The 17,250-nt window shown below is 43.3% G+C and overlaps 1 protein-coding gene across 1 annotated transcript in view; it reads right to left on the bottom strand.

Moving 5' to 3' along the window:
* The window catches only part of psmc6 (proteasome 26S subunit, ATPase 6), a 35,133-nt gene that overhangs the window by 4,055 nt on the left and 13,828 nt on the right, over positions 1-17,250 (bottom strand). Inside the window, exons 5-10 of the mRNA XM_050058865.1 lie at positions 13,640-13,707; positions 9,286-9,400; positions 8,944-9,031; positions 5,012-5,073; positions 4,752-4,875; positions 4,108-4,169 (exon numbers count right to left, since the gene is read on the bottom strand). Of these exons, the coding sequence (XP_049914822.1) occupies positions 4,108-4,169; positions 4,752-4,875; positions 5,012-5,073; positions 8,944-9,031; positions 9,286-9,400; positions 13,640-13,707 (519 nt within the window). The remainder of the gene's footprint in view (positions 1-4,107; positions 4,170-4,751; positions 4,876-5,011; positions 5,074-8,943; positions 9,032-9,285; positions 9,401-13,639; positions 13,708-17,250) is intronic.

Here is a 17,250-nt window from a genome sequence, read left to right as displayed (position 1 = left end):
TTAATTAATAAATACAGTGTGAATAAAGATTACATAACATAAAAATAACTGCAGTCTTTGTTATGTGATAGCCGCTTAAATTAAACAATTTTTATAGGGCAAGTAAAAACTGACTTCGGGCAAGTAGATCTCTGACCAACTTGCCGACCGGGCAAGTGAAAAAAACCCTTAACGTTGAACCCTGCAATTTGCTAACACTTATGGCCACTATTCTTCTCCTTTGAGTTAATTGCTAACAGCTACTTTTTAAATCTCCCGCAATGGGTTGCACACATACCACATTGTCAAAACTTCACACCTGTGCTGCCCATGATCCCGTCCCCAACACTCCTGTTTATACAGACACCATTTCAGCGTTTTAACTACTTCCGTGGCAGATTAAAGACGAGACCACTCTGCCCCCCCCCCATCCCGCGATCGTACTTTATACACAGCACGGCAAGGTGACATAACGGCGCAATATTCCCACCTTGAACAGGCAGTGTAAAAGTAGCTATTACATCATTTCATTCTGATAAAATAGCTACAACTAATATAAAGGTTAACTTGCCTACTTACCGTTAGCATTAGACGAACCAACTACCAATAAAGCTACTCCAGCTAACGTTATGTGGCAAATTCAATCATGGAGTAGTCCAGGACTGTTATCCGTTCGTCTCGCCACCAGACAATCAGAGATCTCCGCCTTCTGATAGTCTGGGGACACTCCTTTCTAAAGTGTGTTTAACACACCGGAGAAAATGGCCGGCAACAAAGCAACGCCTCCTGCATTTTTTAAAAGGACACGCCCTCCCCCTTTTCTCGTCTGCAAGGAAGCAAACACACAGAGAGCTTGAAAATGGATGCCGAGAGATTGAACTCCGTTTTATCAAATGTGTGCTCAGTCCACAAGATTGTGGAAATGAAGGACTTACAGCGACTTTGTTTAAAACTTTTAACGTAGTCGGACTATGTTTACGAGCACAAGAGTTCAGCGAGCCACCAAAGGACCGCCCTGCGGATTTACTATTGGTTCTGCAACGTAGGGAGTTTTTTTAAACTCTGAAATTATATCCGCCCATCTAAACACAAAATCAGGGAGAAAGACATCAGTCTTTAGTTAAGCAAAGCGTCTAAAGACTGACTTGTGAGTCTAGTTATCTGTGAACAAAAACATCCATTCTAAAAATAACTTTAGGAGTAATGTTGAACAGTATTTCCCTCAGAATTATGTTCTATTTGTGGTGGTAGCCAACCAGGGGAGGGGGGCACGAACCTTCAGTTAGCACCCTGTAGCAACTAAAATTCAGCCAGCGTGCCGCAGTGCCCGTGGGTCTGATCCTGGACTAGGGCTGGTTATTGCCACTGATTTCCTGAATCTGTTCCAAGGTTCCAATTTGACTGGCGATATTTCAGATACAATACAATTTTTTTCTAGAATGTGAAAGAGATTCTCAAAGAACTAATACTGTAAATTTAACAATGAATTATTAAAAAAAATAAAAATAATTCAGAGCAGAAATGTAACTGAATATTTTACAACTAAATGTTTCTGGAGCAGCAACACTAATATAAAAACAGCAAAGTCACAATATAAACTCGATAACCCACTGGAAACAAATCTAAAACGTCCATAAAATAGATCATATTTCTGACATCACAATACGACAACTGATCCCTGTCCCTGGCAAATGGTACCACATTTGTACGGAACATGCATTTGTGGGATGAGCAGCAGAGCCGTGGGCTGCGCCCATGAAAAATTTGCCAAATCTTCTCTGCCACTGCCAAACAGTTTTTTTTTTTTGCTTTTGACTCTTGTTTGGAGGATTGGATGGTTGAAGTCTGAAGAAACAAGACATATTGGCAATTTAACAATTTATTCATTTAACAAACAGGAGCCTCAGTAGCGTGTGGAAGAACCATACACAGCCACAACAGCCTGGCACCCCCTCCTCATGTTGGTCACCAGCCTGGCCACACACTGCTGTGGGATGGCATCACATTCTTCAACCAGCATTTGTCGCAAGTAAGCCAACGTGGTTGTGTTGGTCACTCTGGCAGGAACAGCACGCCCAAGCTGATCCCACAAGTGTTCAATGGGGTTGAGGTCAGGACTGCTGGCAAGCCATTCCAACCTCTCCACTCCCAAATTCTGGGGATAGTCTCTGATTAACCCCTCTCTGTGGGGGCAAGCATTGTCATCTTGGAGGATAGAGTTCGGTCCCAGACTGTGAAGATGTGGGATTTCCAATGGTTGCAAAATTTCATCTCGATATCTCTCTGAGATAGAGATTGCCTCCAATGATGACATGCCTTGTTTTTTCAGTGAGGGAGATGCTGCCCCACACTATCACACTGGCTCCACCAATAGATATTACTGTGCAGGAATCAGCAAAGCGTTCTCCATGTCTTCTCCAAACTTTAACCCTACGATCCAACTGCTGTAGACAGAATCTGGACTCATCACTGAACATAACATTCCTCCACATATTCAGGTTCCAGTGCACGTGTTGCAGACACCAGCAAAAACAGGCCTGATGGTGAAGGGCAGTCATGGCAGGCCTCCTGGCAGCCCTATGAGACCGGAGATTGACTTCTTGCAGTCTGTTCTGTATTGTCTGGGCAGAGAGCCGTCAGCCATATCGCCCTGCAAACCTTGACTGCAAATCTGTAGAAGACTGCCTACGGTACCTAACTGCTGACAGGATGAGCAAACGGCCTTCTTGTGGGATGCCGTCTTCTTGGGACACCCACTTCGCAGCCTGTCTCTGACATCCACCGTTACATGAAACTTGGAAATGGCACTAGGGCTCACTCCAAATAATCCCGCAACTTGGTTTTGCAGAACACCAGCTTGAAGTTGCCCTATCGCATGGGCACTATCCAGACCAGTCAAACGTGACATGCCGATTCTTGGAGCAGATACCAACTGACCACTGTAGCAAAGCCCAAGCTCACAGGTGCTGACAATAGGCCCGTTTCCACCGCAGGAACTTCGGGGTAATTTTATGGGGCCAGGGCCGTTGGTGCGTGTCTCCACCGCAGGAACCACCCCCGAAGGACAGAGTTCCGGAACTTTTACAGGGGCTAAACAAGACACTGCCTCAGAGTAGGTACTCCGAACGGCCCAGAGAGACTCCTGGCTGGGACTTGGGGATTACTTGGTGCTGACTGGATATACTCAAGGCGGGATGTGACGTTTTGTAATTACTATGGTTATCGTAGATTAGCTGGGTCTGTTAGCGGTGTCTGTATTAACTCATTAACTCAATATACGGTCCGTGAAAAAAATATTTTTTCCAGCAGATATCTTAGTTACAACATGATTGAGCTAGCAAAGCAGTGTTGTGTTGCTATGTGTGGTATTTATTCAGTTTTGGGAAATCATGATGTCTAGAAAGCATCAGTAGTGGCTGCAGCTGACAGGGAAAGCTAACAGCAGCAGCAAAGCTAACATCAAGACGTCATCTGTTAAAAGCCTCCCGTTGTCGGATACAACGTGAAACTTTTTATGAATGAATATGAATTTTATGACATGAAACTTTTTTCACGGACCGTTTACTGAGTTTTTGAGTTAATGAGTTAATACAGACACGGCTAACAGCTAACTACGTCCCTACGTTGCCTTGGTCAAAATGGTCGCGCAACGATTACGTCACATCCAGAGCCTGGTAACTTTACAGGAACCTTCCTCCTACTCCGCTCTCTCAGTGGAGACACGGCGGTTGAGAGGGCCGAGCGAGAGGAGGTTCCTGTAGTAGTTCCTGCCCCCCAAATAGTACCAGGAACTTCTTCAGTGGAAACGGGCCTAATCAGGTGCCAACCAGGCACCTGGGGGTACCAGAAGCTCAAAACAAGAGTCAATAGCAACAGCAAAAAAAAGCTGTTTGGCATTGGCAGAGAACATTTTTCATGGGTTCCTTATAAATGTGGCACCATTTAAAAAGGCAAATAAACAGGCTTTCCAATGGTATAAGATTTATTGCCAAGAAGCATTGTTACAACAAAGAAATAATCTACCAAACACAAATATCCTTATTTTTTGTGCTTAGTTTAATTAGTTTAAGGTCAATTGTGTGTTTTGCACCACAACTGTGTTTTGAGACATTTTAGTGACTTAGTTACCTCCATCAAAGTCCTCTGGATCTCTCTATCAGCAGACGTTCCCTCAGAGAAACGACGGCCGCCTACAGAGAACAATACACAAACATGACAGAAAATTTACAGTGACAATTTAGAACACGTTCCAAGTATTTAAGCCCTGAGAGGATGATCTGAACCACTGCACTGATGTGGAGCTCATCCTTAATGAACTAGAATTAGTGCCTCACAGTTCAATACCTCTGCCAAACAGTCAAGTTGCGGTTTTCACCCATGTCTGTCCAGACCCATACAACACATGTAGTGAATATTTTGAAGGAATTTAATAAAAGTCATTACATGTATTTTTTGGCAAGTCAGAAGTAATCACTACATTGACATGTAGCCATGACAGTAGACAATGTAAATCAAATTCAGTTATGGAAGTTGCTGCAAAGAAGCTGCAAGTTCTAAAACATGGATGCCTCACACACTTCTTCAACCCGGCAGCAGATAAAATCTATAGCCTTTTGCTCCCCTTTTATCAGATGAAAATGACATATGAATTGCAGCTCTATGCATAGTAGATGAGAAAATGCATACGAGCTTGCTTTAAAAATTATTAAACAGAAATACTAATACAGCCCTAGGAAAAACATAATCCAAAGCAGATCATCAGTGTCACTTACCAATGGCATCAATCTCATCCATAAAGATGATGCAAGGCTGGTGGTCCCTGGCATAGTTGAACATCTCTCTGATGAGCCTGGCACTCTCACCGATGTATTTGTCCACAATGGAGCTGGACACCACCTTCAACACACACACACACACACACACACACACACACACACACACACTGACTGACTGACTGACTGACTGACTGACTGACTGCACTGCATTGCACTGCAGTGTGGCAGTGCGCCCTGACACTGGTGATGACACTCACCTTCAGGAAGTTACAGTCTAGCTGACTGGCTACTGCTCTGGCAAGAAGAGTCTTCCCAGTACCTTTGATAGAAGGAATCTCTCATCAAAACAACATACAGGTCCACAACTGTACTTGTAACATGATATTTGCAATTCTCATTGAATTTCAAATTCAATGAGATAACATGAACCTTACACATTAAAATAAATGTAGTGGTGTCTCAGAAATACCTCCCTACCTGAACAAATATGTTTTTGTTCTCAAATGTGATGGTAAATGGGCTGCATTTCTATAGTGCTTCTCTGGTCTTAGCAACCACTTAGCCTGAGCATTCACAAGTACCATTCACACACACACACACACACACACACACACACACACACACACACAGGTGGCCGAGGCTACCATACAAAGGTGCCACCTGCTACTCAGATCAACATTCACATGTACACTCACAGAGCCAGGGATCAAACCACCAACCTTCCCGATAGGTGGATGAACGTTCTATGTCGTGAACTACAGCCAACCCAATGATGTCTAAAGGGGCTGTACACATGCTGCGTCTTTAAATGCCAGCACTGGGTGTAACCGTTTCTGTGCCTGTTGTTGCTTTCAAGAGCGCAGTGGCAGGTTGTGTCTAAGGTTTCCAAGCGACCTTAACAAGAACTGTATCATAGCCTATTTACTTGAAATTTTGGGTGTAGAGCTGATCATCTTCCCGGTGCTGTTTGTGGGTAAGATGTAGTGCTGCACGATTAATCTAATCGCAATCACGATGTCAGGCTGTGCGATTACATAACCGCATAAAAGGCTGCGATTTGCGATTTAATGTAAATAAATGTTAAGGTGTGTGCCTGTGAATGTGACTACCTCTCCTGCAGTGTGTGGAGTTTGTCCCGTGCATGCAGCAGTGACCAACACAAACGCTGAAGAAGAGCATGAGCACGACCAAGAAAAGGCTGATTTGTCTATTTTATGGCAATACTTTGGATTCAGGTACGGTGACGTTGAACAGAAAGACGTGCTGTGTAAAAGCTTAAAAGTTAAAGTCGCCATGTCCCGCGGCAACACGATCTGTCTATATAAACACTTGAGACAGCAGAGAGAAAAGTAAGAAGAAAGCATGCGAGAGAAAGCCAAGCCGTGTAACGTTAAAGACAGAGACAACTGAAAGCCGCCAGAGCCTCATAAAACAACATCCAAGCACAGTTACGCAAACATCTGTAAGTGTCACGGGGAAATCACGGACTCCATAATAAAACTATATAATAACAAATGAAAAATTGAGCATTGATTTTGCTCAGTTTCGGCTCACTTGACATGCTGCTGTGTTGTGCTATGGCGTGCTAGAATTTGTCATTTACGTGACAACGCCTGAACGCAACACAGGCTCGCTCCGCTCTACGTACAGTGCCGTGCTGCGTTGCTGTGCGAGCAGTGTGTTTGACTGTGCTCAGTCTGTTGATGTTTATTTACACTGCCCATAACAATAACTATGTCAGGTCAGGGCTCCCCTAATGTAATGTAGGGGAAACAATGAATCAAGCAAGAAAACTAATGATACCATTTTTTTAAATTATATTGTAATCACAAATCACGATATTGAGATATCGCGATAATTTTTATCAAATCGTGCAGGACTAGACAGATGTAAAGCTCTGGTAGCCCTGCACTATAACGATTAACTTCTTCTTCATATTTACCACAGACTGAAATTTGCAGAAGAAGGGAAACATATCTGTGGGCTGTTATAGGTGGGTCCTCGTCACATGGCATGCGGTGTACGCTGGACCTGCACTTGCATAGCACCCATCTAGTCATTCGACCACTCAAAGCACTTTTCACACTCCAGTCACATTCACCCATTCACTAGGGTTGGGTCGGTTCTCAGTAATACCAATTCGGTTTGGTACTCCGTCTTGGACCAGGGTTTTTTTTTTTTTTTTTTGAGGCTGACCGGACCGCATACTGGGGCGGAACGTACGCGGAGCGGACTCCGCAGAGGTCCGCTCCGCAGAGGTCCGCAAGCCCTGTGCGCGCAAAGTAGGGCTGTCAACGAATATTCTAAATTCGAATTTAAATTCGAATTTGAAAAAAAAAAATGGACCTTCGAATGTGAAAATTGATATTCGATTATGGAGAAAAAAAAACACCACCGCAGCTGTCCTCTTTGCGAGTGGGAGGTGGGAGCGGCCACGGAGCTGTGCGGCGCGGCGCAGCCNTACCTACAAGTAGTTATGTTACCTTGTATCCTTGCATCCTTGCATCAGCAATTTTGACAGCCCTAACGCAAAGCACAACCACGCGGACTCCGCTCCGCGCACCAGTGTCACACAAAAGACTGTTCGGCATGTGTTTTTCACATCGCGGGGATTTTTCACGGACATTTTTACACGGAGTCCTCTCTGCTTATAGTACGCCCAAGTCTGCGGGCACCTGTGTCAGTCTCTTCGCCAAGCGCACAGTGAGCAGGAGAGAGAGGGGGGTGGGGGGTGGGACGGGGACTGAGCTAGGGGGTGCGAGTGCGAATGTGCTGAGGCCTCTACTGTAGCCTGGAGTTTGTTTAATAGTGACGGGGAGTCGATAATGGCGGATAATAGTGACGGGGAGTCGATAATGGCGGACAATTTAGTCTCAAAGAAATCAAAGAATGCGCCACTCTGGCAACACTTTGGCTTTGAGCCAGACAAAGGAGGCAACCCTTGTTTGCACTGATTCAGTTACGGCCTATTTCCCCCAGATGCGTGTTGGTTGTGTCTCCGCTCCGGCACGGTAGCGGAACCGATAGGATTCAATTCTAGTCAATGTGTATGTTTCCACTGGCTGCGGCTGTACTGCGTTCCGGCTCCGTCACAGCTCTGGCACTCCGGAGCCCTCCGCAACAAATACGCAGGACTTCTATTTTTGCCGGATGCCGGAGCACAACGCAGCAATTCAGCACAGAGCAGATTGTGCGGGGCAGGAAGTCGTGCACAGAAACACAATAAAACATCCGGTTAATTTTCAAAATAAAATACACAGTGTTCACGGCGGATCATATTTCCCTGCACTACACCTTGAAAACTACATAATGGGCAGAGGCAGGCCTGAAGTCAACAGGTCAGAGGTTTTCAGACGTCATTTCACCCCATGAACACCATGGACGAGGAGATATTAATCATGGCAGTGCACCGAGATGTCTCTGGCGGAGCTGCACCGCTCCACACAGCAAACGCAGCCGGTGGGTATTGACGGACGGCGGAGCACGCAGCGGATAACCAGCGCTGCTGTTCCGCAACGGACACGCATCCAGTGGAAATCCGGCGTAAGCTGCAAAATTTATTTGTAAGGAATAAAAGAAACAACTTGTTACTGTCACTCTGTTGTCCTAAGGTTGTTTTTTATTTTAAATGAGTCAATAGCGCCCCCAAGTGGCGAAAATCCGGTATTACCGACTTGATGCCTTTTTTTTTTTTACAAAAACCGGACCTTTTTTTTTTTTTCTCCCTCATACCGACCCAACCTTACCATTCACACACACGCATTTATACACTGGTGGCTGAAGCTACCACACAAGGTGCCACCTGCTTCTCAGTTTTTTGACACACGCACACACCGATGGAACAGCCATCAGGAGCAATTTGGGGTTCAGTATCTTCCTCAAAGACTGAATCATTGATTTTCCAATTGGAGGATGACCCACCCTGCCTCTAAGCCACAGCCGCCCCTTTGGAAGTTGCTGTGTTCCAGAAGTTGAACTCTGTTTATCTCTGGGCGCAGCCAGCACGCCTGAAAAACAGGTGCTCTGAAACGTGTGCTCACCCCAACTGCGGCTGCCACCCATCTACATTAAAAACAATAAATTTGAGGGCACTACAAACGCAGAATGTGTACAACCTTCAACGTGTGTACATGGATGCTACTGATTTATGGCCTTATGAAGACAGGTGTATTTTCAGTGAACTACTGACCTGGAGGCCCATAGAGCAGGCAGCCTTTAGGGGGGATGATCCCCACTCTCTGAAAGAGCTCAGGGTTGGTCAGAGGCAGCTCAATCACCTGCCACCAAATAACAGCAGCATTGTTTTAGACTCAATGGACAGAAAATACAGTCAAAATATATCATCTGGTCTCAGGTCTTTTCTCATCTTAAACAGAAAGCCCAACTACACAACTGTGATCTCATAAAAGACCTTTGGGAACCTGTGCTAAACTACAACACATAGAGCAAATCATGCAGATAGGAATATGAGCAACATCAGCTAAACTGAAGAGTTGTCTTGTGTGATTTTATTGTTGCAGCTTTGTTGTACCTCTCTCAGCTCACGGATCTGTTCAGATAAGCCCCCAATCTCAGAGTAGGATACACTACCAGGGTCCTCATGGGACATGTTGTACACCAGAGGGTCCACCTCTCTGGGCAGGTACCTGTGGGAGAACAGAAAACACATGCCGAGCACACACCCATCACCGGCTTGACTTTCACAAACCACTGTGCACTTTCAGCTTTTGTGGCACATTTATAGCTTGAGAAGCATAACAGTACACAAAACTAGGCCTGTCGCGATAAGCGATAAGTCGGTTAATTTCATGGTAAATTAAAAGGGAGACGGTAACTTTTCCGGCCGCGATTAACTGCTATATTTATGCGTGTTTGTTTTCCTCATCTCTCTCCACCAAAGAGACTGGACGACAAGAGTGTTCACTGCAGTGCATCGTCTGGCAGCCAGGTGATTTGGTTCATTAGCGTAATGAACGGAGGGAAAGCTCTTGTCATCAAGTGTCTTTGTCTCTGTGTGGGAGGCGGGGCTATGGGCTACACACAGTGTGATCTTCGTGAGGGGGAGACGAGGTGGAGAAAAAAAAACAGAGTTGAGCGTAAGAGAGACACAGAACTTGTTCCTAAATCAAATGCCACGGCCCCTGTGTGGGAGTGTTTTGGATTTAAACCAAATGACAGAGGGGAGCCCAGTAATTTGGACGAGCCGGTATGCCGGGTTTGTTCTAAAACCATCTCAACAAAAAGAGCGAATATGACCAACTTAACTGCACACCTGAGAGTGAGAGAATGAGAGTCTATTTTTTTGTATTCATTTATTTCGATATTTTTACGTGTTATTTCGGATATTTAAATTTTCTTTTCTGCATTTCTAAATATTCTTGTTAAATAAATGTTTATTGCTCTTTAAAAGGGTGTACTTGCATCCTTATGCCTTTATTATCATTATATAAGTTTAAAAAATGGTCTAAAAACAGCAAAATTACAACAATAATAAAAATGGTCTTAAAAAGCACAATATTACGCAATATTAACGCTTATCATAATAATTTCTGACGCAATTAATCGCCCAGCAAAATTTGTTATCGTGACAGGCCTACACAAAACTCATGATTTTGCACATACTGCATTCATGGAGTCACTGCTTGATGTTTTCAGAATTGTTAACACCAGACACAAACATTTGCAAATGCTTAATAAGCAACCTACACTCTGATAAGACGCTGTTGGCTTATAACTGTAGTATTTGTGGTGGGCCACCTCACTATTATTAATCATAAAATATGAATGAATATAACCATTTCCGTCAGGGGAAAAAAAGAAGTAGTGTCAGTGTTTCACACAGTAAGCCATCGATGACATGAGTGTGTCGAGGCCATCTTCTAATAAATAGATGACGAGAGAAAAATGTCCCATGATCTGGATGGCTTACTACATCAGCTAAACCATTTTACTGGAGGGAAACCCTGACTCGCATGAAGGATAATCATAGCAGGAGCAGTCTGAGCAGATGCTTCAACCCCATGTTCTCAAAAACTGATTCCGGTGGCACATCTTGCTGTGATAAAAAAACATGTGGTGTTGATAAGGGTTGGGCATTAATACGGTAATAAGGTATCCCACGGTATCTAAAAATAGCAACGGTATCAGTTTCATTACCATCATTAAAGAAATCTGCTGCATATATAGGCCTATAGGGGCCTGATCTTACTATATAATGACAAAAACTCTGTCTGTGGGTGTGTCTGTCTGTGTCTCTGTTCCACATTTTTCTCCTGACTGACTTGGTCAATCCATGTGAAATTTGGCACAGTGGTAGAGGGTCATGGGAGGATGCGAATGGAGCAATATTACATCAATTGGCCAAAGGGGGGCGCTATAGCAACCGATTGAAATGCAAACTTTGAATGGGCATATCTCATGCCCCGTATGTTGTAGAGACATGAAACTTTGCACAGAGATGCCTCTCCTCATGAGGAACAAAATTGCCTCAAGAACCCATAACTTCCAGTTATATAGATGTTCCGCCATTTTGAATTTTTTGAAAAACACAAAATCGATCTCTTCCTAGGAAGTTTGACCGATCTGCATGAAACTCGGTGAACATAATCTAGGGACCAATATCTAAAGTTCCCTCTTGGCAAAAGTTGGAAAACTTACTAAAACAGAGCTTCTATAAGGCAATGAATATTGCGAAGGGCGTGGCTCATCACATAAACCGATCACCACGCTACAAAGTTGTGTGGTGATCACATAAACCGATCACCATGCAACTTTGTAGGCATATGACCACACATAATCTGAGGGGACCCCTCCATTATTGACCTGATCAAACAAAATGGGGGCACTAGAGAGCTAATTTCTTATCTAGGCCTAACCGCCATATCGATTTTTACTAGACTTGGTAGATATATAGAACAGGGTGCCTGGAGAAATTTATCTCTAAATGGCAACTGAGTGGCGCTGTAACAACAGAAAAATGCTTAAAAATGGCTAAAATGAGACCGATTGCTGTGGCTCCCTCGGCTGTGGCTGAATGTTGTTTTTGTTTTCTTCTAATTTTTGGAATGACTAAGTCATGGTATGGTATGCTGTACATAATCACGGAAACTGTCAGTGTGTCATTCTGTCTGTCCCACGTTTTTCTACTCACTGACGTGGTCAATCTATGTGAAACTGCACATAGGCATTGAGGATTGGCATAGGTAGAAGGTGACAAAGCTACCAATGGGTATGGACTAGTACAATATTAAATATAATTTATTTAATGCCTAAATAATGAGTGTTTGTCCAGCTTCTACTTAATACTATTACAATTTAAAACGAATAGTAGGTTATAATGTTTCTCTTATAACTGCCCTTAACTGTTGTCGGGAGATGACATTTGATAAAAGTTTTTGGATGTGACATCGTCACATCACAGCTCGGACGTGAGAAAGAAGAAAAGATGGCAAGCCGCGCATCAAGCGAGTTTGTCCCAAAAAGAAAAACATAATTTCACAACTTCTGCAGTGGCCATCAGAGTGAAGGAGGGAGAAGCGCAACCCGAACCAGCCAGCACCGCGGCCATAGTTGTCAATCCACTACGTGCCCTGCTCCAGCCGGAAAAAGTACTAAACATGCTGTTTCTTCCTGGCAAAAAAAACTTGAATAGTTTTGAAGCATAGTATGCTGCTATAGTTATCATTATACTTTGTATTTATTTCATTTTCAATGAGGAGTAGCCTGTTCTGTGGACAAAACAGTTTGGACTTGGAGAGGTTGAACTTCTCAAACAGGTACGCTCTAAAAATAAACCAGCGAACAGTATTTCCCGTTGCGTTCTCAGGATAGGATTATATATGCCCATTTTCGGTTATGCCTTGTTATTTATTGTTCTGTTTTTCTTATTCGATATGCCCTAGTACTGGATGCTGTAGAGCTGTGCTTTTAAATTATTTAATTTATGTTGATAGATTAGAAAAATAAACCAACAGACAGTACTCGTTGCGGTATATAGCACACGTTTTCGTTACTGCCTTTGTTGTTTATTGTTACTTTTTTATTATTTGATAAGCCTATGAGTACTGGATGCTATAGGGCTGTAAATGGACCTGCATTTGTATAGCGCCTTTCTAGTCAGCTAGTGACCACTCAAAGCGCTTTTTACACTACGAGTCACGTTCACCCATTCACACACACATTCATATACTGGTGGCCGAGGCTACCATACAAGGTGCCACCTGCTACTCAGTTTTAACACACTCACACACCGATGGAACAGCCATCGGGAGCAATTTGGGGTTCAGTATCTTGCTCAAGGATACTTCGACATGCAGCCTGGAGGAGCCCAGGATCGAACCACTGATCTTTTGATTGGTGGACGACCTGCTCTACCTCTGAGCCACATCAATCATTTTAATTTAATGATTTGTGTCGATTACTGTACTGGAAGTGGACTGTAGCCCACAGACAATTTGTTGTTATTTCATTCTGTTTGGTTGACTGCTGCATTTGCACTTCTTTAAATATTTATTAATAAAGGTTGTTAATGTTAAACATGTTTTGTTGTTACTTTTCAGTATTCTTAGGCCTATGTAATGTTTGCTATTGTGTTTCTGAACAGTATAGGCGCAAGCCGACATTTTGGCGACTCCCTCTGAGCCCTTCAAAGTGATTTTTAATTAGTCACGGTAATACCATATACTCCGGGAAAATGTGGGGAAGGTTTAACGGTAACCAAATTTGGATACTGCCCAACTCTTGTGTTGATTGTTAATCTGTCCTTTGTAAACCTACAGAAAGACATTGCCTGAATGCCATATGTTGAAGGACATATACCAAGACGCAGACCATAATTATGCCGTCAGTGCTGGGCATAAACAAGTGTCCAATTAGATTCAGCTTACCTCATTATAGTGAGTGTGGTCATGTCCAAAGCCACTCTTGTGCCTGGCTTCAGCTGGGACTTGTCCAGCTAGGAAGAAAAATGTCACAGGTGACTGCTCACATTCTAAACACTGGTCAAAAAGTAATGACTGCAACAGAATGACAAATTAGTATCTTTTGCTTCTTTCCCCTGAAAATTGTTCGAATCTGTAATCTGTGTTAACCCTCTGAGACCAGCTGGGCCACCAGCAATCCAGGTCCATATACCCGTCTTTAATAGGCACAGACTGAGTTTTAAAGTGATGACTGCTATAATATGAAACTAGAACACCTAATGAATAGAATGATACCAACCGTGTCATGTTATCATCTCATGAAGAAAGCTAAATAAAGCTCCAAATTTAGGCTAAATATTGACAAGAAAAAAACAGCACAGCCATTTTCACAGTGGTCCCTTAAACTTTAACCTCAAGATATCTGAATGAAAATGGGTTCCATTGGTATCTATGAGTCTCCTCTTTACAGACATGCCCACTTTATGCCAATACCATGTAGTTTTTGCATGCAGTATTAATGTGTTATTTTGCCTATTATATTTAAATACCTATTTCTGTACACTGGGCTCCCTTAGCAGTCTTGGAATTGTGTAAGTTGAGTCTGGCCGGAAAGCTGAGACGGAGACTGTGGATGATGTAAGCCCCCATAGTTGCCATTTCACTGTGGTGAGACCATTTCGTTGATATTGATGTCACTGTATAAAATGACGTATAGTGACCTCTAGGGCATTAACGACTTTAATTTTTTTCAGGTTGACTTATCTGTCAATAAAGTCGAGTCAACAAGTCTTTTGATGACGTCATCACATTGACACGGCGGAGGAAAGTGAAGTATCTCCACACATGTGATGTGTGTCTGTCAAGGCCCGAACATACTCGGGCGGAACGTACGAGGAACGGACTCTGCGGAGGTCCACACGGACTCAAAGCGGACATCTGCAAGCCCTGTGTGCGCAAAGCTCAGATTTTTTTTCGACCGTGCGGACTCTGCTCCGCGCACCAGTGACTGCTCGGCATGTATTTTTCACATCGCAGGGATTTTTCACGGACATTTTTACAGGAAACTACAACGCGGAAGTGCGCTTGACTATGAAAGCCCGAACGACTGCGGACATTCCTCGCGGAGTCTGCTCCGCTTATAGTAAGTAAGTAAGTAAAATTTATTTGTATAGCACTTTTCACAGAGAGGAGTCACAAAGTGCTTCACAGGATTAAAATACAAACAAGAATACATACATACAAACATACAGGTCACATACAGAGACACAAAAGTGAAACAGTTGTTGCAAAACTAAATCACTTAAGACAAGTTAAAAAATGCCTGCCTATACAGATAGGTTTTAAGATGCTTCTTAGTTCTAAGCCTAGTGCGAGGAACTGCCAACAGGCCGTGATCGGCCGACCTAAGTGTCCTACTGGGAATATATTCATGCAGCAGGTCAGACAGATACTCAGGTGCCTGATCATGAAGGGCTCTGAATGTTAAAACAAGGATTTTGAACTGGATCCTAAAGCTGACAGGAAGCCAGTGTAGGGAGGCCAGGACAGGAGTAATGTGGCAGTTTTTGGGTGATTTGGTGAACAGCCTTGCAACGGCATTCTGCACCAGTTGGAGGCGATCTACATGAGTTTTACTGAGACACATGAAAAGAGAGTTGCAGTAATCCAGACGTGATGACACAAAGGCGTGAATGATCATTTCTAGTTCAGCATGTGATATAACAGATCTCAGTTTTGCAATGTTTTTAAGGTGGAAAAAGCATGTACGGGTCAACATGTGAATGTGTTTATCGAAGTGCATGGCCTGGTCAAAACTAAAAGATTTCTCAGGTTAGAGCGGATATTTGAATTCAGGGACCCAATACAGCTCGCCACCCTAGAAGCAGTACAGTCAGGAGCGACAATAAGGACCTCGGTCTTAGCAGCGTTAAGCTGGAGGAAATTGTTGACCATCCAGTCATTAATTGTAGACAAACAATTGTAGTCATGCAGTACATTCAGACTGTCAGTCCTGTCAGGATTAAAGGAAAAATACAGCTGAATATCATCTGCGTACATATGATAAGATACACCCTCAAACCTGTTGATAATGTTTCCAAGAGGTAGCATAGAGCAAACAAAATTGGACCCAACACTGAGCCCTGAGGTACCCCACAAGAAAGGGGGACGGACTCGGACATAAAAAGACCAGATGCTACAGAGAAACTTCTACCAGAGAGGTAGGAGGCAAACCAGTCAAGGGCACTGCCTGAAATGCCAACACAGTTACTGAGCCTATCTAACAGGATGTGGTGATCCACAGTATCGAAGGCTGCGCTAAAGTCAAGCAGCATTAGGATGGTACATTTACCAGTGTCAGAGGCCATCATGATGTCATTAGACACTCTAAGAAGTGCGGTCTCAGTGGAATGCTGCTGATGGTAACCAGATTGAAATTTGTCATAAATACAATGCTTATTTAGGGCAGGGACTAGTTGGTTAGCAACGACTTTTTCTAAGATCTTTGAAATAAAAGGCAATTTAGAAATGGGCCTAAAGTTGCTAAATAATGAAGGGTCCAGATTGGGCTTTTTATAGTATGCCGTCAAGGATAAAGTATCAGCGTAATCAGAGGCAGTGATTGCATTCCGTACACGAGCACACACAGAGAGAGAAGAGGGAAAAAACACACGACTTGTCGACTCCTCCCGGGGGGTGTCGACTTGTGCCACTGACGACCTTGAGCATTCAGAGATGTTTGGCTTTTTTTTCTTTCTTTTTTTTTTTTCTTTTTTAGGTACATTGACAATAAAGGTGTGTCTCAGCAGTTTCCAGAACAAATGTGCTCACCATTGTATCACTGAAAAATGCCATTCCTACAGAAATCTCCAAAATGTCAAATGACGCACGTATACTGCCCCCGTCAGTTGCTACTTCAGTACAAACTCGATGTCAACATGCAAAAAATACGTCGGTACCTGTTTGTTTTTTTCAGTACCGTATAGAGCTGGGTTGAAAAAATCGATTTAATCGATTTTCCTTTAAATGGCACAATATCAATTCATTAATTAAAAAAATCGATCTTTTACTATAACTATTTTCCTCCGTGGACGTTTTGTACAGCCGGTAGCAGACTGCAGCAGCCTGCAGTACTATCAACCCAGGTAGTCTCGCAAGATCAGCATTTAGCACCTGAGGTCATGGCGAGAGATCTCGCGAGATGGCCGGACACTGAATGAAGACAAAGCAGCAAACAATGGTGGAAGTGCGTCCACTGAAGGCATGGGTCTACGGTGCAAGTATTTTCACTCGCATTTTCCCCTAAAAATATAACGCTAATAATGTACGAATGTTTATTAAATGCACATTAGTTTCACAGAAAAGATTAAGAAATACCACCAAGCATCAGCACACTGCTAACTGTAGCCTCAGTTTGTACCTCATACAGATCTGCTGGTAAAGTTAACTTAGCATTAGCAAGCGTGATAAAAGACGGCAGAGAGGCGACGTTGTGCAAATAAACCAAAGATTTATTAATTCTCTGTAGCAGTAAACACATGGGCCGATAACAAATGTGTTAACTAACTATGCTAAAG

This window comes from Epinephelus moara, chromosome 12, assembly GCF_006386435.1.
Source record: "Epinephelus moara isolate mb chromosome 12, YSFRI_EMoa_1.0, whole genome shotgun sequence".
NCBI classification, from domain to species: Eukaryota; Metazoa; Chordata; class Actinopteri; order Perciformes; family Serranidae; genus Epinephelus; species Epinephelus moara.
The sequence above is the reverse complement of the archived record's forward strand: the minus strand, read 5'-3'. Positions and strand labels throughout refer to the sequence as shown.